We start from the raw sequence: 26,226 nt of genomic DNA on the forward strand, positions 1-26,226 counted from the left end.
TGAACAGAAGTTAATCTGTTAATTTCATTAAATTCAGCAATTAGACTACTACCGAGCCATTTTATTACGAAATAGCAACCAGACGCAGCCGAATCGACTAACACTCGTAAAATAGGACAGGAGGGATGGGGCACTCTTATAAGGATCTGTATGGGAAAGCTCCACACGAAAGGGTTCCTTTATCTTTTTCAGGCTTGGGCATGGGGTGTATAAAAAAATGTAGGGTTTTAATAAGTTGAAGTAAAGAGAAGGGTACGATTAAAACCCATTATTTAGGTATATAAAAGGGATTTTCAAATTAAAATAGCTCGTTCTGAAAACTTTAGGAATAAAATTTAGGATTAAAATTTCGGAACATTTTGGTAAAATCATTAATTTGCTCGATTAATAGAATCGTTTCCAGGATAAAACTTTGTTGGAAACTCCCTCCCCCAGAGAAAAATGAGGGTACGTCGTCTAATTGATTAGGCAATATAGGATAGCGGCAAGAACAGTCAAAACCTTACAATCCAAGGCCCCCAAGAACAGAGTAAATAATGAAACCAATTTTACACCGCGGACGTTTAAAATAGACAGCGAGTGCCTGAAACCAAAGAAGCAGATCAGCTAAAGACTGGGCGCCAGCGCTCGAGTGACATTCAAAACGGAAGATAAAAAAAAAAAACCAAATCGGCCAGGAAGAGCGCCACGTTTTCCTCAATAAGTTGCACGTCAAATAGAAACGCCATAACCTGCACACGAGCAAAGTGGCCCATCATTAGGCCGGAGCTTATCACGATTTCTGCAGCACGAAGCGACGGGAGTATTTCCACTCCCCCCTGGATAGGATACTCGTCCACCGCAGGGTTACCCCCAGCATTAAATTTACCAGAAGCCATTTATACAGCTGGCTGGAGAGAGGCACTGTGAGAGTTAAGTGTCTTGGCCATGAGAAACGCATTAGAGTTATTTTTAATTTAATTTATTTAACTTATTTTTCTCCTTGAAACAAGAACAAACAAGTGTAAAAAACCACATCAGCAAAATGAATCGATCACTGACCACAGAGTAACAGTTAGAATATGCAGAGTTTTTCTCGTCATTGAAGATGAGGTATCCTAAGCCAAATGTATTTGGGAAAGTAAAACATGTAATAAATCTCTCTTATTATAGAATTCCTTTGCTAAAAACTATGTACGAGGACTTAAAACAAGACATCGTCTTACAAAATGAGTTGTTTGTTGATTGTGCAATGTTTACTGAGTATTGCTCGAGAGGCTTAAAGTCTCTATAGTCGTTACATGGTCTAGCAGTTCCGACTTCTGACCCGCTATCTCCAACACGTAAGACATTTCAGTTAAAAAATAACATACTTGCCTCATTGCAAGATTACTATTCACCTAAAAAAAGCTCTGATGATTTGGTATGTGTATACTTTAAGCGCCGTACCACTTATATATCCCCGGATTTTCTTTAGATCTAGAGATTCCGTGCTCCTTGATTAGACATACCGACATTGGTCTAAGTAACTCTTTGTTGGATTAAAAAACTTGTGGTTTGTCCGAGATTAGTACTAATGTTATATTATTATCAAACCGCTTTGCTCCAGATCCAATTGTAAACTCTTGCACAACTATCCTCAGTTTGATATCTGAATATTTCACAAACTTAACCTATTTGCTCTCTCTTATTTACTGAAACGGATAAATGATTTGACACAATATTTAGGAAAGGCCGGATGAGTTGTTTTTTTTTGGCAAATCGTTTTACTCGAGCTCGTGACTCACGAGTCTTCTATAGCATATACATGATAGTTCCAGACCACTGGGGGTCGAAAGTTGCCGACTATATGTATAAAGCTGCTGCGTTGTTTCTCTATGGATAGGCTCTCCCATATTATAAGTGAAAAAGAGCGCCATCCGGGACTCGCATACTCGAAACACTCAAAAATGCTCTAAAGTAGCCACGAAGTCCTCATCTCCCCTTTCAGACAGTTTCTCGAGAGGCATTACAACAGCTAAGTATTCCGGCTTGTAGGATTAAGGACAAACTGGGCTCCTGAGACGAGTAACTGACTGGGCCAGGATAATAGTGTCAAAAGACAAAACCTTTCAGAGACACGGTTTCAGAAACCTTTTTTTTGCCCAATAATTTCTTTCCGCCGCAGTTCCGAAGTGATACGTCTAAATTCTCTTTTTCCGTAAAGGAATAAAGTAATATTTTGCGGGTATCATACACGCCTGTTACCATAAATGCACTACTGATCATGTGTCGAACACTATCAACAAAAAGAAAATTGTAGTGTCAGCACGCAGGATGGCCACCCACATTTCAATATCAGCAAGCTGCCAATGTTAGGGTTACTATGTGAAACTGTTCTCGACATCGCTAGAAATGAAGAGTACCAAGGTTGAAGAAAATTTTGTTTCCATGCTTATGGAAAATTTTTGCGCGGAATGACAGAACTGGACCCAATAAGTTGCACAGTCCCCTGAAAATGGACACCGCTTTGAAGTCGTTGAAGTTGTTGCTGGTCTAAAGAGTGTATTTTGATAGGAGAAGAGAGAAGCTGAAGGGAAAGAGAACTAATGAAATTGCAGAGTTTGTAAATGTTGTCCAGTTTTTTTCACACCAACAAACATTGCGTAGGCGTTCATTCCAGGTAATTGTATCAACACGTTAAACTTGACTAACCAGCTGGAATGTCCTTTCAAAAACATATCGCCCAGATGCCGGTGTTTAGTAAAACCTTAATAGCCTTTTAGCGTAGGAAATAGCTTATTGATATATAAGCCAATACCACAAAAAGATTAAATATAATGCGTTATTAACAGCAGTAAAGACATTTGAAGAAGGAGCTGATTTCAATGGTTTACGATTGTGTTGCCCATCCGGAGCAAAACAGCAGTCAGCAAAAGGTTATGCATCGACGGGTACCCAAGAAACCGTTTTGTTGTTCTTACATTCCAAGCCTGACAAACCTCTTTGTCTTCTGCGCATTTGGTGCAAATGGACCAAAAAGACAAGTTAATATCTTTCACAGCAATCGCACTCTTTTATGAGGGTGGCACGTGATGAGGGCCAAAATAAGTGTGTGACTCGTGGACACGATGGATAGCAACTAACAGACACGTGCTTGTTAGAAGTAGCTAAAAGCATATGCGATACGCGAACAAGGTTAAAATTCGTGCGAACGTGTCAAAAACGTAAAATGCCCCATTTGGTACCCTCTGCTATTACTTGATCAACTTGTACTAATACACAATACACATGTACACATGTTAAATGAACATCTTTTGCAGGCCAGATGAAGACCCCTGCCCAGTGTCAAACGTTAATTCAGTAATTGCTTACTGATTTAATAGGAAGTGCTTTGCTTTTGTGGTTAGATCTTGCAAAGATATTTCGGAAACGGTGGCTTTGATCACTGAATAAAGATCCCACAAGAATTACTTGACTGAGACATTAGACGTAAATGTATTTAGAGAAAGCAGTTCTGATACTCAGTGACAAAAAAACGTAAGATTTCGCTGAGTTAGTCTATGATTAGAGAACCCTAAAGACTATTTGTTTACGTAGCTACACGCTGCTGACGTATATACAAATTGGATGCGAAGACGTATATACAAATGGTGAGAAGTCTATTCAGTAACAAAAAATACAGGCACTACTACCATATTCACATGTTTCAAACAATAAACGATAGGAGTCTGAAAAGAAGAATATATAATATGTGATCTATATAATGGTTATTAATGCGAAGGAATGTGGATCAAACACTGAAGTTTCTTTTTTTTAATTACTTTTCCGTCAAAGATGAGAACGTGAAAAGCACTTATGCTACCCATTCTTACTGGAAATTGTTAACTAAATTATCGTCTTTCGCTGTCAGAACTAAGTATATGTTGTGGACATGGTATGCTTCACTAAAGTTTCCAAAGGGCATTGACTCGAGTATGCCCGCCTTCTTAAAGTTTTTCAAGGTTTAATTAATTTATCACTAGAGCAAAATCCATTTTCATCTTGTTACTCCTGATCCGGGATTTCAATCTAGGCTTATAACCAGAGCCGGAAACGCCTGACGGCTTGGCAAGGCCAGGGTTAGTTTCTCTAGTCTTTGAACCATGCCGGAGTGTCCTCTTGATATATCTTTTTGATTTGATTGCCATATCAGTTTTTGCTTTGGACAGTCTGAACCCTTCTGTGGTATTTCTTCTCTTACGCAAAGATTCCTCTCTTATCGGCAAAGGAGAAACTTAACACCAGTTTTCTCTGTCAGTCTCTCGCAACATTTTAAACACAACGTCATTGTTGTAGTAACTTTGCTCGGTCCAACCATGTCTTCACCTCTTGCATTCGGTATTTCATGGGCCCTGGGCCACCCTCGTAGGCAATTTCATTGTTTTGCACGATGTACAGTCGAATTGGCACAGCACCGTAGGCGATATTTGCCGCGTTTAACATGGAATCCACCGCCACAATACAACCAGAAAGGTCGACGGATGTTGTCATCTTCTGAGCGGCCTTACATCTCTCAAGTTGTGTACGGTGCATTGGAATGTCACTGATCCCCTGATTAAGATAAAAACAAGAGCAGTATAATCATTTGGCTCTTTTATTTTAATTTTCCTCTAATTGTCTGGAGTTTGTTTAGTCAGCTCTAACGGCACTGTGTCGAGTTTGTGGCACTTCTCCAAGTTTGGTCGATGGCCACCGCTTGACAACAAAGTTGTTTATATCGATCTCATCTGTGCAGGCCAGCAAATTATTTAAAGTGCATTTACATGTTAAAAATAGACATGAGCACTATGAGCTGCACACGGTAAAAAGGAAAGCATTTTTTGTTACCTTAAATGCCCAGCCATCGACTGGATGTGCCTCTTCGATGTAGACCACAGCAAAATCGGCCACCTCTGCAAAGTCGTTCTTTAATTGTTGGTACCTTTTCAACATTTGCATGAACACTGGGCAGGTTGAGCTCCCGAAATTAAGCACCAGAGGTCGGCTGCCCCTTGCAAAGTCCAGAAGCCGGTGGCAACGTTTTCCATCGACCGACACGACTGGCGAGTTGTAGGCCTTGCCGTGCAGTTTGACTTTCTTATTCTTGTCAGCGAGCACGCAATGATAAACATTCTGAAGCATTTTCCAGGTAAACAGCGAATCCCAGTAAAGTTCCGTTGGCAAGGAAGTGTCTGTCATTTTGCACATAGCAATGCTGACGAATGACTTGAAAAAAGGGACAATCTTTAAGAGCCATCCGACGGTGAACACAAAAACGAGTGTCGTATAGAGGAAAAACCTCTGCATGCCTTGAAATTCCACAAACATTTAGACTGCAATCAAAGAGCTCACCAATACTTGGTTTCGAATCGTTCCCGAATGAACAAATATTTTGTTTGTTGCTTTTTATATACCCGCCTACTCAGTCCACGTAAAAAAAATCCGCTTTCGGTGAGTGACTTAGAACAATACGACAGCAAATCTACTGCCCGGTGTATAATTACCACAATTAAAAATGACACCATGTCATCCCACAGTGAAATGAGTAGTGGGAGCGGAAAACCCGAGAATATTCTCAGAAAAATGAAATCTTCGAGCAGAGAACTCTGCTTGTCTTGAATATTTACTACTTTTTCTTTTTTTTTTTCTAATAATTCCTTACCTTTAAGTTTAAAATGCGAAACCATGCATGGTCCACGTCGTTAATTGTTCTATTTTGTGTTGACTGGTGCCAAAAACCAGTCACTCGTTTCATGACGCAGGAAATCGAAATTTGAGTCCACTAAACGCTTAACTGATGTTATGTGCTCTTAATTTTCGATTTTGTGATCTTTATGGATAATTCACTGATGTTTTTTCGCTTTCGTGCTCAAGGTGTAAAGTCACTGCACAATTATCGTGATTATTAAGAGTCAATCAAGCCGCCATATACAAATGTATCCCTTGGGGCGCGCTCCTAATCTAATGCAATTAACAACAAATCAGTACTGTACGTTACGACTCATGCGCCGCTAACACCTGGCCGTGCAGTTCAAGCCACACAATAACAACAAACACACTGGCTTCAAAATGCTTTTACTGAAGTGTCCGGTCTTAAGAAAAAAGAAACTATTTCACATTTCGCTTCCGCTTCTACCGACATCAAAGATAACGCTCCATTAACATGAGCCTAATGAGTCGTTTGTCATAGCAAGAAATAAGAACACACTTTTACTCAGCCATTGTGGTTCCGTTCTTTTGTCGTATGCCTATACGCCCCCTTCAAAGGTTTACCTGCTGGACCAATGATTGCATTTTGAGATTTTTCACTTAAAAAATATCGTATCATTGATGATTTCCAGTAACTATTCAAGGTTGCACTACTGAATCAAGTTTTCTGATGTAAGTGGCTTACTGACTCAGTGATATAATCTTTTTTCACATCGGCACTATGCAAATGGTACTTGATATGTTTTCACAGTAATTGTATATATCTTATTACAAACCCGGGGTATTGCAATAAATATTTTTGAGAACTGAGCAGTTATATTGCAGCTCTATGGGGAGGCTGTACGTATATCAAATCATAATGCAAATGAGCAGCCGTTATTTCAGCTGTGCTGCATGCTTCACTCTAACAATAATTTTGTAACCTCAAATATTTACTTTTCCGAAATCCTGGTTGTGAACCCTTCTCGTCGGTCTCACGCGGAGGTCGGAATGCGGGGATTAACAATAACCTGTTATACCGGTCTGCTAGAGTGCAAGTAGCGTGAGAAAGCACTTGTGCTTGTCTCTCGCGGTAGCTCTATTGCACTGAATGCAGTTGAGTAAATAATCGTGGGGTATTATTGTATACGCGATAAAAGATATCGGCACGGTCAAAAGATCAAGTAAAGCTTAAACACCTTAAACGTTTTTTCTTCACCTGTCCTTTCATCGAATTTTGAGTAGTAAAATATTTTACTTACGGGAATCATCCACTAAACCGTGCTGATAGAGAGACTCTCTTGGTGCTTGACAATATACAGACGACCCACGCTCAAGTCACGAGCAGTAATATGACAACGGGTTGACCGCTAAGAACTACAAGAATGTATATCGGACTCGCTGTAACTGAGAAAGTCGAGCATATTTTGGTCAATTACTTAAGGACCGATTGTCCAACATAGGGTCATGTTAAACGTTAACTTCGGGTTAAGTCATTTATGAAACACCAACAATTATTTCCCTCAGAAAAGACCAGAAAAGAAAAACTCATCTCTCTTAATTTCCGTACCGTCGGCTCAGCAGTTTTCACTTTGGACTATCTCCAATCGTCCCTTAAATTAGCGGAAATTGAACGGGCGCTTCTGAAACGGACTGAAATTAAAACCTAGTGACTCTTAACCCCAGATTAGCGCAAATCGGTTTTACGAACGACCGAAGCGACAAGATTAAAATAAACTTAATTTTGCCATGTTTGTATCCTGTTGCGAGTCTGGGACCTTGTAGTGGTGGTTTTAAACGGTTTTCGTGATCCCACTGCTAAGGACTTTAATCTAAAATACGACAATTTTTCTGGCTATGACAAATACAAAGTAACACTCTCGACAAAAGCTTGGGCAGCCTGTGGCTACGGTTCATGCGTGAGAAAAATGATGACGTCAAACATCCAGTAGTTTCAGTTATTTACATATATAGACATTTCTTGGTCTGGATAATCGTGACCTTGCCGCGCATAATAGCCATAAATAGCATGCTTGACGTCATAATTCTCACAGCTTCTAACAAGGTTTTCATCGTCAACACTAAGTTCAGGGATAAGTTTTATTAGTCAGTTCCATTACCCTTGGTTATCTTGTAAAGATAAATGATATACGATTACAACATATATTTAAGAATTGAAACCTTACTTCAATAACAAAGGGAAAAAAGGTTTTAGTTAAGAGTTAATAGGGTAAAACTATTAAAAGAAGAAGAATAACTCAATCAAAGTGTCGTGATTTTAATTTCGTGACCGTGTGTCACGCCAATATCCAGAAACAAGCTTGATGGAAAGTGATGACGTAATTCCCTTGTTTGTTTGAGTTCGGCCGCAAAGAAATGTTCTCTTGATTATTGGAGTTTTCCCTGTGTGTTGCTTATTATTGGTGAATATTCATGAATTTCTTAACGTTTTAAACCTGTTGCGTGAATAAAGTACAGGCGTATCACGTGATCTGGACTTCGTGACATGCATTGCGTGATGTTTAAAACTTCTGGTGAGTTCTTGAATATTAACGAGAGTTCATTAATCTGCTCGGCTATCCAGTAGTTGGAAGGTTTTTCCTAATAGAAAAACCAAATAGGAATTATGACGTCATCAGTTCAAAGAGCAACCCGGTCTCTCCTCTTTCCGCTCTTTCGGTAAGGTGAGAAGCCCTGGAACGAGGTTGTTCAATGATGTCCATTTTTGATGTTTAGGGGCGCGGCAGAGGCTCCGTCATCACGAATTTCATGAGCGACAGTCTCCTAGTTGAGAGTTTAGCCTCGAAAGTGAAACTCTCAAGATCTCTACTCAAGACGTTTTTTGTGTCTTGTCTTGTGGCTTGTAAGCTATATTACTCAACAATTCTCATAATAAAACCATTTTCCTTCCTGGAATGCTTCTAAGACCATAAAATGTTTTAAAGTCATCAATAAAGTCGTTCGACTTTCTTTTTTTTTAAAATAAAAGTTAATTGTTAATTAAAGACATCTGTTAACCGTAAGGAAAGTAAGTCATCGGTAAGTTCCAACTTTTCTTATGACTTCTACAAATCATTATGTTAATATTCTATTAGCAAAATTCATTTCATCTTGCTTTGATCGAAGCAATATTCCTCTTCCAAATGTTACCGATGTAACTTGATTGCTATATCATAACTTTATTACATGTTCACGGTAATCATTACTGTTTCAGCTTAAGTTTACAAAAGCTTTTGTAACACAGTAGTGCTCTTATGGTTATGCAAATAAAGCCAGTTGTTGTTGTTGTAAGTTAGCCATTAGCCATGAAAGACATCATTAAATTGAGACCCTCTAGGTATCATGGGATTTGTCAAGATGCGAACAGCTCCTAGTTATTGCCACATAACATGCATTTATACATACATATTTTCCAATAGTTTGGTCTTTTAGGTTACATAAATATTACATATAGTCAGTTTGTGTTCCGCGAATGTACGTTAGGGTTAGGGTCAGGGTTTAGGTCTTAGAGTAAGAATAGAATTTTCGCCACTGAGAAGGTGAATGAAAGGAATTTCCCTGCGCATCGACTATCCCTCTGGGATAGATATGGGGAATGCCCAGAAATCTCATGGCGCAAACGTGTTATAGAAAATTAGGCGCCTAGGGTTAGGGGTTGCTGAAGTTGGGGTTAGAGTTCTCGCCAAGGAGACGCTTCACAAAAACAATTACTTGTCGATTTTTCCCATTCATTAGCCTGCGTAGCAAGCGTTCCCTTAGGAAGAGCTTTTCCGCATTCTGACCGCGCGTAAATTTAGATGAGACCAAAAACTCAGCTCGCCCCACCACTCCCTGCTTCGTCTAATTTTTGCTCTCGCTCCAATTTACGCGCGGTCAGAATGCAGAAAGGGAACTCTTGCTACACAGGCGTCCCAATCATGGGATAGGTGAGGGAAATGGTCGGAAATCAGAGCGCACAGACGTCTTTTAGAAAATCAGGGTTACAATTCACTGCACTGAGAGTCTGCTGGGAACTAATTCCCTTGCGCATCGTGTAGTCCCATGGAATAGGTGAGGGGAATATCCTGAAATCTCAAATAAAATGCTGTAAAGAAATTAGGGTTAGCACCTACCTAGGCTTAGGGTTAGCTCAAGTTAGGTTTTAGGTTTATATGAGGACATGAGGACAGCTTATGAGTACAGCTCCAACGAGATGCATAACGGACGGACTTATTGTCTCTTAACATGTCTGCATTTCATAGTAAATGGGTATTAGGTAGTTCGTCCTGTGTAATTGTCCGGGTGACGGTAGTTCTGAAAAAAACTGTTGTTGGTGACTGACGTTTCGCCAAACTGAACGAACGAGACTTATAACACAATAGACTGACAAACACTATTCACTCGACTCTGAAGATGACTTCTGCTAAGATTGACGAAACGTCAGTCACCAAAAACAGTTCTTTTCAGAACTACTATCACCCAGACGATCGCACTAAACGTCTACATTTATAGTTTTTGCAATAGGTTGGTGTTTTACTAACCCTTATTGTAGTAATATCTAGAAAAATTACTAAGATTGACGCAAAAACGTCCTAAAGGCCCTTTACTGAGGGTGTCAACATAAAAACATTCCCATCGATTTTCGTGATAAATTAAGGTAATTCCTATTTGAAACTGTCAAATATTGGTTTGTACATTGTTTATCACTAGAATGAGTTTCATTTTATTAAAAATTCAAATCAATTTGATAAATGGAAAATCAGGTGGAAAATGATCAAGGAAGCTGAAATTTTAGCATTTATAAGTCAGCGGCATATGGACTTTGTGTGTGGATTTTTGAGGAAAATCGGCCGACCCCCATTTCCAAGTCTGCCCCGGTCTCTCATCGTATTTCTTCACTCCGTAAAAGCAATACCACTGGCTTTGACGTGATGATCACACACGCAAAGAGAATTTTGAAATTTTTAGCAATTGCAACAAACAAGTGCCACCGCTATCGCTTTTTTCTCTCTAGAGGAAAAACAACTATTTTATCCATTTTGTATCGAGTTATTGAGAAACTCGTGGAAATTTGGGAGACCTCCAAAAAAGCAATTTTTGTCTAAGTTCCGTGTTCCCACAGCATTTCTCGTGCTCCAAACCTCCCACTTGTGTTTCCATAACTCTTGGAAGCACGGAAAAGCTTGTAATGTCCATTACTCAAATATTGGCACAGTATACCTGTTATCAAATTTATGTTTTCTTTCCCGAAAACCGCAGTTTATTAAGCGCATTATTTTGGGTGATTGGTTAACTCGATTTCAAAGTTTATCGTTTCTGTTACATCATCAGGAATTACCTCGCTGATAGCCTGCGCGTCATTCAGTTCAAAATGGTTTATGCAAGAAAAAAAAAGGAAAGTTCCCCTGGACAAATGCTGACTCACGATTGGTCCTTTCTCTAAGCTTCGTCATTAGTTCAATTGATTGCGTTCACCGACATCGATGTTGGAAGGATTTCTGACAGAATAATTTGATTGCAGCAATCAAAAATTGCTTTAATAATTTGGGGGAGTAAATAGCTGATTTTGGGATAAAAGTCTTGGAATTACGTTTTTTTCTTTACTGACATTCAGGGACTGAAAGAAAGCAATACGTTCTGTGTGTTTAGGTTTAACAGATTTAACAGATGAAAATCCCAGACTTCACGGTGGCAATAAAGGTAAAAAACCAAGCCGCATTGCGGAATATAAAGAAGTAAATTTCTTAACTGCTGAACGCTGATTGGTTAAGAAGTTGTTCCATTTGACAAATGGTGGTTACTTAATCTCCCAGCCTTTTATTGTTATCAAGCCATGTTTCATAGTTGTCTCCTTTTTATGACGATATTTTCATGACAGCTGCTTCGAACAATGCATGAACAATGCCTGGAAGATGAATGAGCCGAATTTTGAATTTTGTCGTGTCACATACACTAAAGAATCGTAAAAGAGTCTCCGTCTTTTGTTTGATAAACGGGTTGTAAATTATTTCACCTGTTTTTAAAGGGAAAAATATTTTTTCTTCGGGGATTAAAAGTATTAAGCTTTTTCGTAAAATGTGAATCTCTCAGCCTCGCTTCAACTGTGTTTCGCCTTGTAATGCAATGTTTGATTGATTTGTTGTCGATGCCGAGACGATTGAGTAAGTCGGAGCTATTAAAACAAAATGTTGCGTGCACAGAAGTGAATATGGCAGCGCTTGTAGTAGTAAACTGGGAAAACCATTTCCGCGGTACGTTTTATAGATTAGATGACCTAAGGCGATAAGAAAATGGATGTAAAATCTCGCAAGCGATTGAGATCGCGGAGCTCTGTTCGTAACTGGCGCCTTAAATGCGCTGCATGTTCTTTCCAATCAGCGGCCTACCCGATAATAGCGTTTTCTGTACTTTGGCGTTTATATATCATTACTTGATAGTTTCCTACTTTAGTTGGTCATTGGAGCTGGGTGGATGTTGATCTGAGAGAGAAGTTTCGTCGACTGAAAAATAAACATGGAAAGCTTAAACATCACGGAAACCGACTGAGAAAAGCCTTCAACGACAAGAAGTCCTCCTACAGTGGCAAAATTTGTACAAGGTATGTTTCACCCCGTATAATTCAGATAAAATCGAGCGATTTTTTTAAGCAATTGTAAACGTCTTCAAGCCGGGTACACTACGTACTCAGGCATTGTTCAAAAGGTAACCGTGATCTTGATTTTGATTTCTTAATAATAATTCTTAACTTAAGCAATTTTTGTGTCGTGTAAATTTTTCTTCAAAACAAAAAATTTATTTCAGCACAGAAGCGAAATAACAAAAGATTCAGAACAACGTTGCTGTTATTCGTCACGTACCTTACCTAAAATTAATTATAAGAAAAATAAAATAAGAGTTTACTAGTTGCCAGCTAATTAATTAGAGTTATTCGAATTTGGAATGAAAATTAGAAATCTATTCTTTCGTTTTTCCTCTCTGATAAATCCGGAAATATTTCAGTTCAAATGGCAATATCGCCTAAAGATTTTCTTTTCATTAAACTTGTGCAATATCATGTCTGTTGTAAAAGGTTAGAACAAAACCGATCCTGTCAAGTTAAATTTATTTCCCCCTTTAATTAACCTTCAACAGAAAGCTCCGCCAATCGTCGATTCTGTTAATGAGTACTTGCGTTTTCATTAAAACAGAGGAAGATATTTAAATTTCCGCTCTACAACAACTTAAAATAGCTTCATTTTATTGCTGCAATTGCTGCAATATTATATCGATGACTAAAATTAGTTTCATTATTTGTTGTTTGGTACGGTTGGTTTTGACATATTGTCTGAACTTTAATGTCATAAATCGTGTGAACCTTACTGATGACAAAGCTGTTAATTTTAATTAAGACATTTGGGGAAAGTCCGACAGCCCATTTTAAAAAAACATCCTTTTCGTCTTCATCATATTGATTATTTTCAGTATATTACTTTGCACTTAGGTTTATTCCACGAAAGAGAAAAGAGTTTTTTGACATGCTAAGCTCTCCAGGCATACATCACGTTTTCTTGTGCACAACCTTTTTATCCAGTCATAAGACTAAAAACCGGTTTCTTGGAAACAGCCCACAAATGCATAACGTGTTGAGAACACAGCAAAACAAGTAATTTATTTGACAACAATGTATTTTATTGACTTTTTTGTATGTGTTTTAATGACAAAAACATAATAGACCAGTTTGTTCAATATTGGAGCACCATTGGGCTGGCATTGGACCAACATTGCCATCCTTGGCGGTGACAAACATAAACAATTTAAGACCTCTCCTGGTTCTGAGAAAACGTACCTTTTTTTTTTTCGTTTTACTGCCTCGTCTTTCAAAAGAGACGTAGGAAAAAGAAAAAGAAACATAAATAAGGCCCCGAGTTCGTGTTTTGAATCATGGAGGTTTTAATTGTGGGCGGGGCGGTGGACCTTATTTTTCGGTCCATAATCCCTGTGTCAGTTGCGGTTATTAGCGATAATCCTTTAATTGCTAAAGTGTTCTGTTCATATCAGTACAGTGTCATTTCAAACAGACAGGTGATGTTATGCATACAGATATGCGTCAACGAAATGATTTGAAATGTAAATTCTCATCAGATTCGGACAGGAAACTAGGCACGTATAGTCTTAACTGCTGCATGTGGGAGGTTCAAATAACATAAAAATAAAAAAAAATAAAAAAAATTAAAATATAAAATTATAAAAAAATTAAATTAAAAGTAGCGTTGAAATAAAATTAAAATTTTATATACATTTTAAAATTTTTTTATTGCTTTTTTGTAGGCATTTTAATTAACGTTACAATCCATTATATTGCCTACTATACATTTCAATTGTTTTTTTTGTTTTTTTTTCCGATCCCATTTATTTCAAATCGATACCGATGCCGAAATAATGATCTTCTCGTCTTCATAAAAATTTTCCAACAATTTACCAAAAGGTCTTTCCAAAGATGTTAAAGATGCAGTATTTAAAAAACGTTATCGCGCTTTATACATCCTAGGAAAGCAAGGTTCTGATTTCACAAAGCCTCAAATTAAAGGACAGTGCGAAGCATTTATCTGTAATCCCTTCTTTATATTATTAGTAGAATTCACATTGGATAATGTAATTCAAGAGTTTTCATTAGCTTAGCCGCCATGGCATATGGTAATTTATACCATGCTCCGCAAATATGGTAAGCGTACCCGTAATTTTTTGGGGCGTGTTTATTTTTATTTTAGTTTATTTTAGTTGTCTATATTTTGTGCTCATTTTTAATGAAACAATTATTTCACTAGCGCTTGCTGGATATGATATGAATATTGCCAACTTGGTGCTACGCGCCTCATCAGTGGCTATCTATCATCCTGGAATAATTGTTGATTAGTCTGCATTGGCTATACGTTTTCTTGTTCCTCCGATGTTCAGAGAAAGCTTTGGAAATATCACTGAACAATAAGGCATTTCCGGGTTGCTTGCTCTTACCTCTGTTTCAAAACGTGTCTCGTTACACAAATGAGTTTTTGTTGCACGGTCATTGTCTTCAAAATTAATCTGCGAGGCGCGGTGGTGTCATGGTCAGTACGCTCGTCTCCGGATCGAGTGGTCCGGGTTCGAGCCCTGCCTGGGGCATTGCGTTGTGTTCTTGGGCAAGGCACCTTGCTCTCACAGTGCCTCTCTCCACCGAGGTGTATAAATGGGCCCTGGCGAACTTAATGCTGGGGGTAACCCGGCGATGGACTAGCATCCCATCCAGGTGGGGGGGGGGGGGGGGGGAGTAGAAATACTCCTAGACGCTTCATGCTAGAGAAACCGGGATAAGCTCCGGGCTGATGGGCTGCTTGCCCCGTATGCAGACTTTACCTACCATATGAAAGGGTGCTGCACCAGGACTCGTGTTCTCTTGGACGATTCAGCACATTTCCACTTCCAAACGAGAAATGATTTTGTACAAACTCGTGATTTATTTTGGTTAGGTTAGAAAATTAGGTTAGATAAGAGGAGACGAAAAATTGAAAATGCAATGATTGGTTAATTCATAGTTACCAAAATTATACCAACTTCTGTAGCACCTTCAGTGGCTTTTAAGCTTTGCCCGAGTCAATGTTTTGTGGCCATTATTTTTAGGAGATCAAAAAGAAAAAGAAAAATCTTCTTTTTAACGACACACTCCAAAACATCTGTTAATTTAAAAAATCGGAAGATTTACACCCCAGCAAATAAACTATTATTGGAATAATGCTATCCACAAACCGGCAGTTGTGAATCTCATTGTTTGTAGGTGTTTATTAACAATCGGTTATAAAGTTTCTTATCAATTACGGTCGGTCGTTGAAACTAGACAGATGTTCAAAGAGAAAGAAACCAGTGTTCTCACAGAGGAGCAAATACGAAAGCTATATTGCGGGAAGGCCTGACGTTGAAAGCCATTTAGTTGGGTGCGTATCAGAAATGTTGTAAACGTCCTTTCTGTGAAATTGGATCTCTTGTCGAGTAATGATTCAAAAAATCTTCTTGAATTGGGTGCATATATATTTTGGCTAATATAATACCGATTCAAGCCAAAGAATATTTTAATGCGAATTTTTGTTACATTGTCTGTCAGGTTCAAAACGTATTTGAAAATTCACGATCCCATTTAAATTTCCAGTCTATATAACCCAGGATTATATTGGAATATATATAAAAATTTCTGTTTGGTTATTTAACACCACCACAAATTATGTTCCGTGCTAATTAAAGTTATCATTTTGATCGACAAAATTGATATTGAATATTTCGTTTTGTTCTGCAAATTATTCGGTCAGGTAAAGACCATAACATGTACAGGCGAAATTTTCTTAATTATAAGCTTGTGCTGCATTCATGCCGACAACTAATGTCATGCGTCTTCACTGAATTTGTCTTTTCCGATAGATAATTCATCGTTCAAATCGACTAAAAGTTTATGTAATTGGATTTTGATTCTAGAAAATAGGATAAACCTAACGGCAACCGAACTCCTGTTTTAGCGTTACCAATTTTACAAAAAAATCATTTTCGTCTTCATTCTTTTCACCTGTCATGTTTTGGTACTAGAATTTCCTTTTCAGTCATTATGTTTAAGAATTGTTGGAGGTAGCTTGGCCGAGTGGTTAGGGCGCCGGACTTGAAATCCGGAGGTGGCGGGTTCAAGTCCCGCTCGTGATGTTCTTGGTAGCACTTAGTTCAATAGGCCGCGTTCGATATATCGATATTCTAACATGGATCCGAGGCGTTCGGGTCAAAATTGCAAAATGTTTAAGTTTCTTTCGTCTCACAATTCCTAAAAGAGACGGGTACATAGAAAACACCACCAGATGTAGAAGTTTGTTCTGAAAGCCTCGGATCCATGTTACAATATTGATATATCGAACGTGGCCTATTCCTCAGCCACCCTTGTAAATAGCCAACTAGACGCCTCCTGCCAGTTGGGATTTTTAACCATGTTATGCCAGGATGATAATCTTTTGGTTATTTATCAGCCATTTACATTATTTGTTTGATTGTTTGTTTCCACTGGCTCTGAAAACCCCCATTGGAGGAGTAGAGGGGTGATTAAGATTTTTTTTCTTTTCTTTTATTGTTTCTTGTGATATACTGTATATATAATTGCCCACTTCGTTAAATTCTTGAGGCGTGCAAACAGTCGCTCATTATATCACAAGGTAATTCTTGGTGACCGCTCCTTCACATATATGCAGCGCCAAAAGATTTGGAATGCTCTTCCCCTGCTGGACGTTAGGTCTGAGGACACTGTCGCCGGCTTTAAAGGCAAACTTAAGACATACTTGTTCATAAAATCCAAATTATATTGTAATTTTCTGAGAATTTTAGCTTTTAGGTTTTATTTTATCTCATTTTATTTATTTTTTCTCGCCTTTGATAACCACCTCTTCTGTGATTTAGATTAGTTAGCTGTAATTGTAAATATAGGGATTGTGAGTTTTAGTTTTAGATAATTTGAACATATCCATATGGAATTTGCGCACTACAAATTCTTCATTATTATTATTATTATTATTATTATTATCGTTACAACTTAAAAGCAAATCTCAAAAAGCCTGAAAAAGTCTATTATTCCGCATATTTTTGACGTCATAAATTTCGTCATACGACTTGTTTACTGGGAATGAACAGTGAAGTCCTATGCTATTTTTAAAAAATGTCTTTAAAATGGATGCGGTTTAAGTTTCGGGATTTTCTGCCCTCGTCACGTGATTTGCCACTCGAAATAGTTAAAGGGGTTAGGGTTAATGCAAAAAAATACATCACAGTGATAGTTAAGAGGGTTAGCTCTAGGCTTCTATATGTCTCTTTCTGAAGTTTTACACTCGATCGAATTTTGAAAATTAAAAGTTTCAGTAAAAGAAAAAAGCAAAAACAAAAACAAAAATTCGTGGGTCGCAAAGTAGCTAAAAGCTACCGGACATTAACTCATCTTGTTTTTGGGGGTGACATAAAGCTTTTTTCAGTAGGTATTATTGTAGATCTGCAGATCATAATTGAAATAACATGGAAACTTTTCCATAGCATGGCAGACGTTATAAAAGTTCCAAAGCTACCATCTATTTAAAAAAAAATGCGGCGACGCCGCCTGCATGTATCTATGTTTTTGACCATGATTGAGTATCAGTTGTTTTGCGAAGTCTGAAGTGTGAAGCTGCAGCCAAAGGCGATATATTTTCTTAGCATAAAAATCGTTTTTACTCACGTGGCCAGCACACATGCATATTTATTGGAACAAAAGAAATAGTTGACACAAGAAAAGACTTCAACTTCCATAGGGTTGGTTTGGTATACCAACAAAGTCGCCGTTTGATTGTTTTGGGACACCAAAATGCATGGCTGCCGTCGCGTCATGTATAGTCAGAGAATATGAAAAAGTCTTTTAGAGTCTGCAAAACGCTATGAAAACAAAATTCACTGCACTAAATGTGTGCTGATTTTGTTTTCAACTAACCTGTGTATCGAGTCTATTGGTTTTACAGGGAGGTGTTGAAGTTTATGTGTTTTCATATTCAAATACTAAATGACAAAACGATTGATAACTAATTAAAAACGAGTATATTTTATCTATTTGTTACTAAATCAATAAAATGAAAAAGAAAATTTTGCTATTGAATGTAAAATTGGTAAAAATCTCCACTGATGGGAGCCTAAAGTTACATATCTATAATTAGTAACTACTTGCTACTACGAAATTATCTCATGATTGAGGGAAAATTACAGTTTTACCTTATTTCATGTGAATTGTCTAGCATGTTCAACGAAAATATCAAGACAAGTTTTAGGAGTATAGTGTTTGCTGTACCGACTAAGTTTCAAATTTCTTCAATCGAAATAACGGTTCTTGTAGAAACACAAGTTTTATCTGTCAGTGGATACATATTCCAACATCGGGTTGGTCGAAACAAAATAAACTCCTCTTTATCTCTGTTCCGGCCTTTTGTTTCTGTACTGCCTCGTTGGAGAGATCTTTATCCTTTGTCTTGTATTGACAGAATATTGTCAGTAGCAATGGGCAAACACCATCAAGATATTCTTTGTGGATTAACAACGAATCTGTAAAATATTGTTAATGACACAGAGATAAAAAATGCTTACGTCTATTCCTTGAATGACGCCCGTTATTTACTGGTTTATATTAACAAATTTCATCGTGTTGTTAAAGTTCTCGGTACCGATATTACCTTACATTAGCAGGAACCGAAGCTGCCCCTTCACTCAGTCTTATAAATAACCTTTTTTTCTCTTTTTCATCTTTGGTTAAAGAAGACGAACTCAGGAGAGAAACTCGAACAAAACGGACCACAAAAGGACACCAAGAAAACTGCTGCCCAAGGTTTCAGGTAAGGAGAGACCAAGAACGTTTGTAAACAACTGTGTTAAAAGTTGGTTTTTGTGAAGCAAACATTCACGTTTTCATAGAAAGTAGGAGAGAGAAAAGGGGAAAAGAGCTCTTCCCCTTCTTTCTCTTTCTTTCCTGGCATGCAAAGTAGAATGAGAGGAGAATGGTGATGCACTCCCCGGCAAAGGAGGTATAATCCCTCCAGATGAACCAGACATTTTACTGTCGAATTGCTATCGGATGCTCTAAACCTTTAACTCCTTGGCAAGGGCATTGCGAATCAGCGAAACAGATAGTTCGTCTTGAGGCAGTACCCGGATTACTTGTCCTGAGAACCATACCAAGACGCACAAAAGAGAAAAAATATCACAGTGACTGCTCAGATTTGTCCAGGTGGATTATTCACTTTCCGGGTACTTATCAGTTTTTAACGAGACTTTGGAAACGCATTCTGCTCCCATGAAGTAATGTTGTTCTATTGATCATGACTGTTCGGATGTTGATGTTAAGACAGGAATGATCATCGCAATTAAGAACACAGCAGCTCGAAATCAATCTTTCATTTCTTCACTTCTTTCTCCGCAGTTCAAATACATGATCTTTCATATTTTCACTTGCATTCTTCCCCATAGGAACTTCACGTATTAGCGAAGTAATTAGTATTAATTTTAGCGCCATTTTCTCATAACTGTCTTGTTTTGATCTTACTCCTGCAAAATATTGCGTGAGTAATGTTTCGGTTTTAAATACAAGTATGGGTAATGAAATGATTTTCGGAATTTTCACAAAACGTAATATCGTGGGTGGCAAATTACGCTTACAATCGTGGGCTTTTGACTTGTTTATTGTATCGAGAAAAGTCGCGCCAAACGTTGCCATGGCAACATGTGAAATTAAACATGCCCGCCAAAATAAAGGAGTTATTTGTCACCCATGATATTGAGTAATGAAACATCGCGGTTTACTTGGTTGAACGGGCTAGAAGCATTTTGATTTCTTTCTTCTTCCTATGACTAAGGGAGTTGTTTCCCTCCAGTTAGCATATGACGTCACGTTTTGGCGACCAGAGAAAGCTTAGTTCCCAGGAATCACGGACTTCATATTGATTGGCATTAAGAAATTGAGAAATATAGTAAGTCATCCGTCAACGCATCGTATTCTTGAGACTGTGTAAAAATGCGTTAATCAGCAAACGCACTAAGCTATGCGACCAAATGTACAAGACTCTATATGTAAAATTAGCGGGGTATGATAATCATAAAGTGATGTCTTCTTAAAATAACTAAAAATTAAATAAACTTTATACTTTTCTCTGAATTTCCTTCTTCTGGGATCCGTTGTATTTTTCTATAATACTGATTTCGAATCATATGATAATTAACATATAAAGAAGCCTCGACTGTGCTCTGTTCTGTTGTAAAGCACGCAGGAAGCGGTAGAGCACGAATGAAGTGTAGGGGGAAACACGAGACGCAGTCGAGTGTTTTTCCCCACTTCTTGAGTGCTCTACCACTTCCTAAGTGCTTTATAACAGAACAGAGCACAGTCGAGGCTTCTTTGTTTGTTTTATGATAAAGAACTATTAATTTCCCCACGCATTCGCCTGAAGTTTCAAATCAAGCTTTATTTTCCGAACGAGTAAAAGTGGCGTCAGCCGTGCTCTGTTCTCTGATAAAGCACGCTAAAATAAGCCAATCACAATCCTTATTAGAGTTGTTCAAATAATTTGATTGGCTAACGAGACGACAGCTGTCAATCACAAACTGGACCTCAGCTAAGCTTTCAGTTTCGAGTGGCTTTCGAGAGAAGAACAATGCTTCAAAGTTAGCTTTTTAGTTTAATTTTAAATAAGGATCTAAAGGTTTCTAGTCTAGAGGAATCTGGCCGCATCGTGGCTCATGAAAACGTGCAATTTCCAAAGGAAATTACGAAACAAGGAGCTCAAAGCTTGCGGATGAAATTGCGAAATGCTGAGTTGTATTTGAAAGGAGCTGCAGTTATTTACGGCTTGCAGCAAGATTGCCAGAACTAGCGTCAAGAAATTACGAAACAAGGAGCTCAAAGCATGCGGATGAAAATGCGAAATGCTGAGTTGTATTTGAAAGGAGCTACAGTTATTTACGGCTTGCAGCCGCTTGCTGAGATTACTGGAGATCGCTAGTAAGCAAACGAGCGTTACTACACTGCATGTAAGTGTTGTTTGGACATGTTTACAAGAGTAAAGCTTCTCATCATAAACAGAGACAGCGCAATTAGTGTTTTCTGTCGTTGTTTTACTTCTTAACCCTTTGAATACCAAACTTTCGCCAAAAAATACCGTTTTTAACCGTTTAGTCAGGTTTTTTTGGCTGGCGTGACGCTAATAAGCCTACGTTTTGCTAAAAAAGCTTTTTTTTACCAAAAGGAGAGATTTTTCGAGGATTACGTACAATATTGAGCAATAATTTAATTCTGGGCACGCGCATAAGCCAAAATTTGGACTTTTTTTTATTTTGCCATTAACCGTTCTCAATTTTGTTTGTTGCCCCTTTCCTTTCTTTTTTTCTCGGCCCTTTTACTCTGGCTACCTTTTGCGTTGTATGTTCTTTCTGGCTGCCGTGAAAAGTTGAATGTTAATTATGGACGAAGCCTAGAAATGGACCTTGATCAATAATATAATAGGCGTAGTGGACCATTTTACCACCGTTTTTGCACCAAAACTGATAACATTGTTTTTCGATTTGCGACGTCGGAATGTCGTCAATATCTAAACCTGACCATTGTAGGAAAAGGCCTAGCCTAGTACTACCATCTGCTTATCTGGTGACATTTAAATTGATGACGTCACAAGTGGTACAAAGAGCAATTAAGTCTAATTTCTGCCTTCGTAACAAATATCACAAAAGTAAAGCTTCTCATCATAAACAGAGACAGCTCAATTAGTGTTTTCTGTCGTTGTTTTACTTCTTAAGTATAATTTCTGCCTTCGTAACAAATATTACAAAAGTAAAGTTTCACACCATAAACAGAGACAGCTCACTGATTGGCGTTTTCTGTCCTTGTTTTACTTCTTATTAAGTCTAATTTCTGCCTTCGTAACAAATATAATGTCTTTTATTGAAGCATTCGTTATGTTGTGAATTTGTTTATTTCGCTACTTGTTTGGTCGGAATTTAGCAAAACTTGTTATTTTAGTACAGTTTTAACGCTACTGTTGTTACCAATGGTTTCCGTGCAACCATATCTACCGCGGGCAATTGCAAATAGCTCGTTTCCATTGCGTTTGTCTGAGTCACAGGGCATGTTCAATTTGGGTCAAATGTGTCAAAATTCCGTAGCATAAATTTGAAAGCCAGCTTACTGTCATCAACCTGCGCTTTCTTCTCTGAAAAGCACGCTGTTTCTGCCAATCAGAGTGCGCGTTATATGAAAACTTTGTTATACCCATTTTTAATAATTGCAAACAAATTTGATTTCATCATTGGGCAAGTTCCCTAAAGGTGCTCTCTCATGACATGCATGTGCGTTGTTATCAGGTAAAGATCTATTCACTGAGAGGCCTTAAAGACATACCGAACAGATTGATAATGTTTCATTTATTGAAATTTCGAGCAAGTGTTTTTCTCTGTTCACAAAGCTTTCCAGAAAAATCTGATCGTTGTGTAGTAGAAATGGTACTCAGTGTTGTGAAGAAGATTTCAAAGAGACATTGTATTTTACTTTCACTCTAACGTTGATTGAAACTGAAATCTAGCCCAGAGCCCAGAGCTCCTATTAGTCAATTAGGTGAAAACTTAAAACCACCACTTTATTTCTCACACGCAAGCTTAATATGTTTGATTTTGGTGTCAAATAAACTTCGAGCTTTCATTTATTCCTAACAGCCTCAAGGCCTAGATATTTTGATTAGATTATAAATTAAATTATGTCGGTTGGGGAATATTGCTACGATATAAAGCACATGTTCTTTTCTTCGCTAGCCCAAGGCTTGCTTTCGTTGAATGCCGTCGACTTTCAGCTAACATTACAGGCGTGATCAATGCTGACTTTCTCCGTGTGATATCAAAAACATTGACAAACAGCAGGTGTGAGCAGAATAAATTAAATAAGCAATAACTGAGGGAGGGAAGATAGTTTGATGTAAGTCTATATTTTCAGGCTGATGTCACATGACAACCGCTGCAGGCACTTTGAACTAGCAAAGGGAATTCAAACTAAATGATAGATTTTTTAAGAAACGAAAGCTTCAATCTTGAGAGAAGTTAGCAATTGGCTGTCATGCATTGTATCGAATGCTTTAAGTGGTGTTTTGTGGAAGTGCGCAAGCAATAAGTAACACTTAATAATGAATTACCACTAGCGAACCCTTAAGATGCTTTTAAGGACCATGCATTATTTATCTCTTCTATATTAACCTATCTTTTAGACCTTGAAGTAATATCGGGGCGGATTTAGAAAGCATTAACCGTGTTTTTTTCTTGTTTGTCGTGCGGGAAAATCGCTGAGGTCGAGAAAATAAAACGAGCATCTTTCCGCCGTAACCCCGCTGCAGTGGCACAGTAAGGTAGGTCTTGTATGCAAAGAGTATCATATCGTGTTTTTCACTTCCCCTTAGTGATGCTTATTTTAAATATTACAAAAAAAATAACTAAATGTTTGGCTGCACGAGAGCTATGTGTTTTATAAACAAGACATTTTCGCGCTAATGTTTTCCTCAGTTAAGCATCTTATTTATATGAAATAAACTCCCAATCTTTTAAATGTACTACGGTTTTACAAAACTTTTGATTGGATAAAGGATTTAGCGTTTTAAACGTCTTTAACATAAAATGCATTCTACAATGTAACACTAAATTGCATCTCGAGAGGAAATGATTTTTACGTTCGTTCAGATCGATAAAACTCATGCGTAACAAATGTGAATCATTGCTCAAATATTCGTGAGAGACTCGGTGACCATGCGGTGATCAATATTTATTTTGTACAACATAAGTTTACTCCGAGGTATCCTCGAGATCTACCAGTCGATGCAGGCCCTTCCTTTTTCAGGATGTGACAGAGAATATTGCCGCTGGTTTGTATGTGACGATATGAAAGCGTGGTGGTAGTTAATCGTCTTTTAAGACAAGGCCGTTTTGATCGCTTCATGAGGTTTTTGCTAGTCTGGATGCGGAAATTAAAACGAAAGTTTACTAAGGCAGAAAAAAAAAAACGAATAATGAATCGAATCCAAGTAATGAGTCGAAATAAAATATCTTACTACATGTTCAGCCGAGTTAAGTCAGCTTGGCTCAAGGTTTCTGATAAATTGATTAAAAATGAAGTGTTCGCAAGACCCAATGTCGCCCGATTGACAACAAACATAAAGGCTACAAATTGTTTTGAAAGAAAACAAAAGGGAGATTGCGGTGAATTTGTATCGAAAACAAGGAATTTCATTGCATGAGGAAAAGTTAATTTTATGTTCGTGTCTCGTTTTTGATTAAGCCATGGTTTATCTTGCAAGTGGCTTTTCACACTCAGAAAAATCAACCATTTAATTTAATTAAGCAGGGGCACGTTTTTGACCTGAATCTGAATATGACTAAATTAATGCCGGATTGCTTTGTTTACAGAGTCAATTATGATTTGCACAAGAATGAAGTAAGCTAATTTCCGGTTTCGTTTTCAAGGTATATTGACTTGGAATAAAATATGATATGAGTAAACTCATTTTTTTCCTGACTAATTGCAGCAGGACATACCGCTTGGCAAACTCGTCACAGGTTGTCAAGTCTTTTGTTTCAAGTTCACGTTTCGAATACGGTTCAAAAAGAAATTGCTGCATAAACGCACACATACATTTTTGTCCAAATAGGATAAGAGAGTCATAAGAGGTATGGCTTGTTGTAATTTTAGGACAACATTTGAAGATCTGTTGTAATATATATTTTGCTTGTACCAGCGCAGAAAACATATCGAGTTGTATACACACATATGTAAATCTTATTAAATAGAGCCGGTTGCTAAGGCTTTCTGTTACGCACGAGAATGTTGAGCTGTGTAAACTTTGTCCTGTCTGATAATTAATACCGGCAATAAAAAATTCTGGATTAAATGGTTTAAGGTGAGTGAATTAGACATTTCAAAAAGGTTTTACTGTGCATATTTTTTCAAAGTGTTTCTTTTCTCCTCTATTTATTTTGTGTCCCCAAATTAAAATTTTCCTAGGCTACAAGGCTATCTACATCTAAGTAGCAGTATCAAATGGCTTATTCGAGAAATAAAAACGCGTACTTAAGCATGTTAGACGAAAAGATTTTCTGTAAAATAGGCTTAAGCGGTCTGGCCACTACATTAGGCTGCGAATTACATGACTGGCCATGTCTGTTTACCATAAACTCGTCTCAGAATTTTTAGCTTAACTATTTATTTCTTTGTACTTTTGCTGCTTGCTTGGAAAGCACCACAACGAAGCCGCAATTTGAGCTAATTTTCGATACATTTCTTTTTACTTAGTTTCACTTGACAATAATTTTCATGGTAGATAACTTAAGGGGGTATGGTACCCTAAAATATGGCGATGTTCATGAAAAATTCAATTTCTTGGAAATACAAGACTTAAGACCCTTGAGGACTTGTCAAAAACATTTTGAAACGATCTTGCCGAATTTCCTTCCAGATGAGTGTGAAATTTAAGGAAAGTGCACAGCGGTATAAGTTTTTTCACGTGGCAACGGCCATAGCAACGACTGTTTACTATAAGAACGTGACCAAAAATATAGATTATTTTAAACTCATATGAACGAAACTGTATTAGAAAAAACTTTTAAGACATGCACAACTCGATTGGTATAATTATTTGTGAAAAGCTTTGCCTCAAATTGCCATCACAGGCTCATTCATTTCCCTTATGACAAAGAATATTTCCCACAACTGCGGTAACTTTTTACAAAATAGAACAATCATTGCACCCCCTCCCCCGAGATCCAATCTGCACCCCCCCACTATTTGTGGCTCGTTAAGTGCTTAATACTTCGTGTAAGAAACTTAAAGTGCATTTTTCTCAAAAGTTTACTTTTGTACCGACTGACTTCGCGCCAACATTTCTACTTTGCAAGGTTTTTAAGTAGAATTTCTGAAACTTGGGCTCATCAAAGAGCAATAGTGTCGTGATGATATAAACCAAAAAAATCGTAACATTTCAAGGTCTGTCACGTGACATGAGATGATTTGTCCACTGGGTG

At 37.8% G+C, this 26,226-nt stretch overlaps 2 protein-coding genes across 4 annotated transcripts in view; one reads left to right on the forward strand and one right to left on the reverse strand.

Moving 5' to 3' along the window:
* Positions 1–2,762: 2,762 nt before the first annotated feature.
* LOC145465626 (thyroxine 5-deiodinase-like) lies at positions 2,763–6,214 on the reverse strand. Its single transcript, XM_081449405.1, has 2 exons — positions 4,828–6,214; positions 2,763–4,551 (listed from the first exon to the last, which is right to left on the reverse strand). The coding sequence occupies exons 1-2, from the start codon at positions 5,305–5,307 to the stop codon at positions 4,285–4,287; spliced, it is 747 nt and encodes a 248-aa protein (XP_081305531.1). The 5' UTR covers positions 5,308–6,214; the 3' UTR covers positions 2,763–4,284.
* Positions 6,215–11,583: 5,369 nt separating this feature from the next.
* The window catches only part of LOC145464983 (D(1) dopamine receptor-like), a 39,754-nt gene continuing 25,111 nt past the window's right edge, over positions 11,584–26,226 (forward strand). For 2 of the 3 annotated variants that reach the window (XM_081448796.1, XM_081448795.1), the window contains exons 1-2: positions 11,584–12,244; positions 18,946–19,022. The gene's annotated coding sequence lies outside the window, so the exon portion shown is untranslated. Of the gene's footprint in view, positions 12,245–14,965; positions 15,591–18,945; positions 19,023–26,226 lie in introns of those variants that run through there. The other variant, XM_081448797.1, reaches the window with a different exon arrangement.

Source organism: Orbicella franksi, chromosome 13, assembly GCF_964199315.1.
Source record: "Orbicella franksi chromosome 13, jaOrbFran1.1, whole genome shotgun sequence".
Lineage (NCBI taxonomy): Eukaryota > Metazoa > Cnidaria > Anthozoa > Scleractinia > Merulinidae > Orbicella > Orbicella franksi.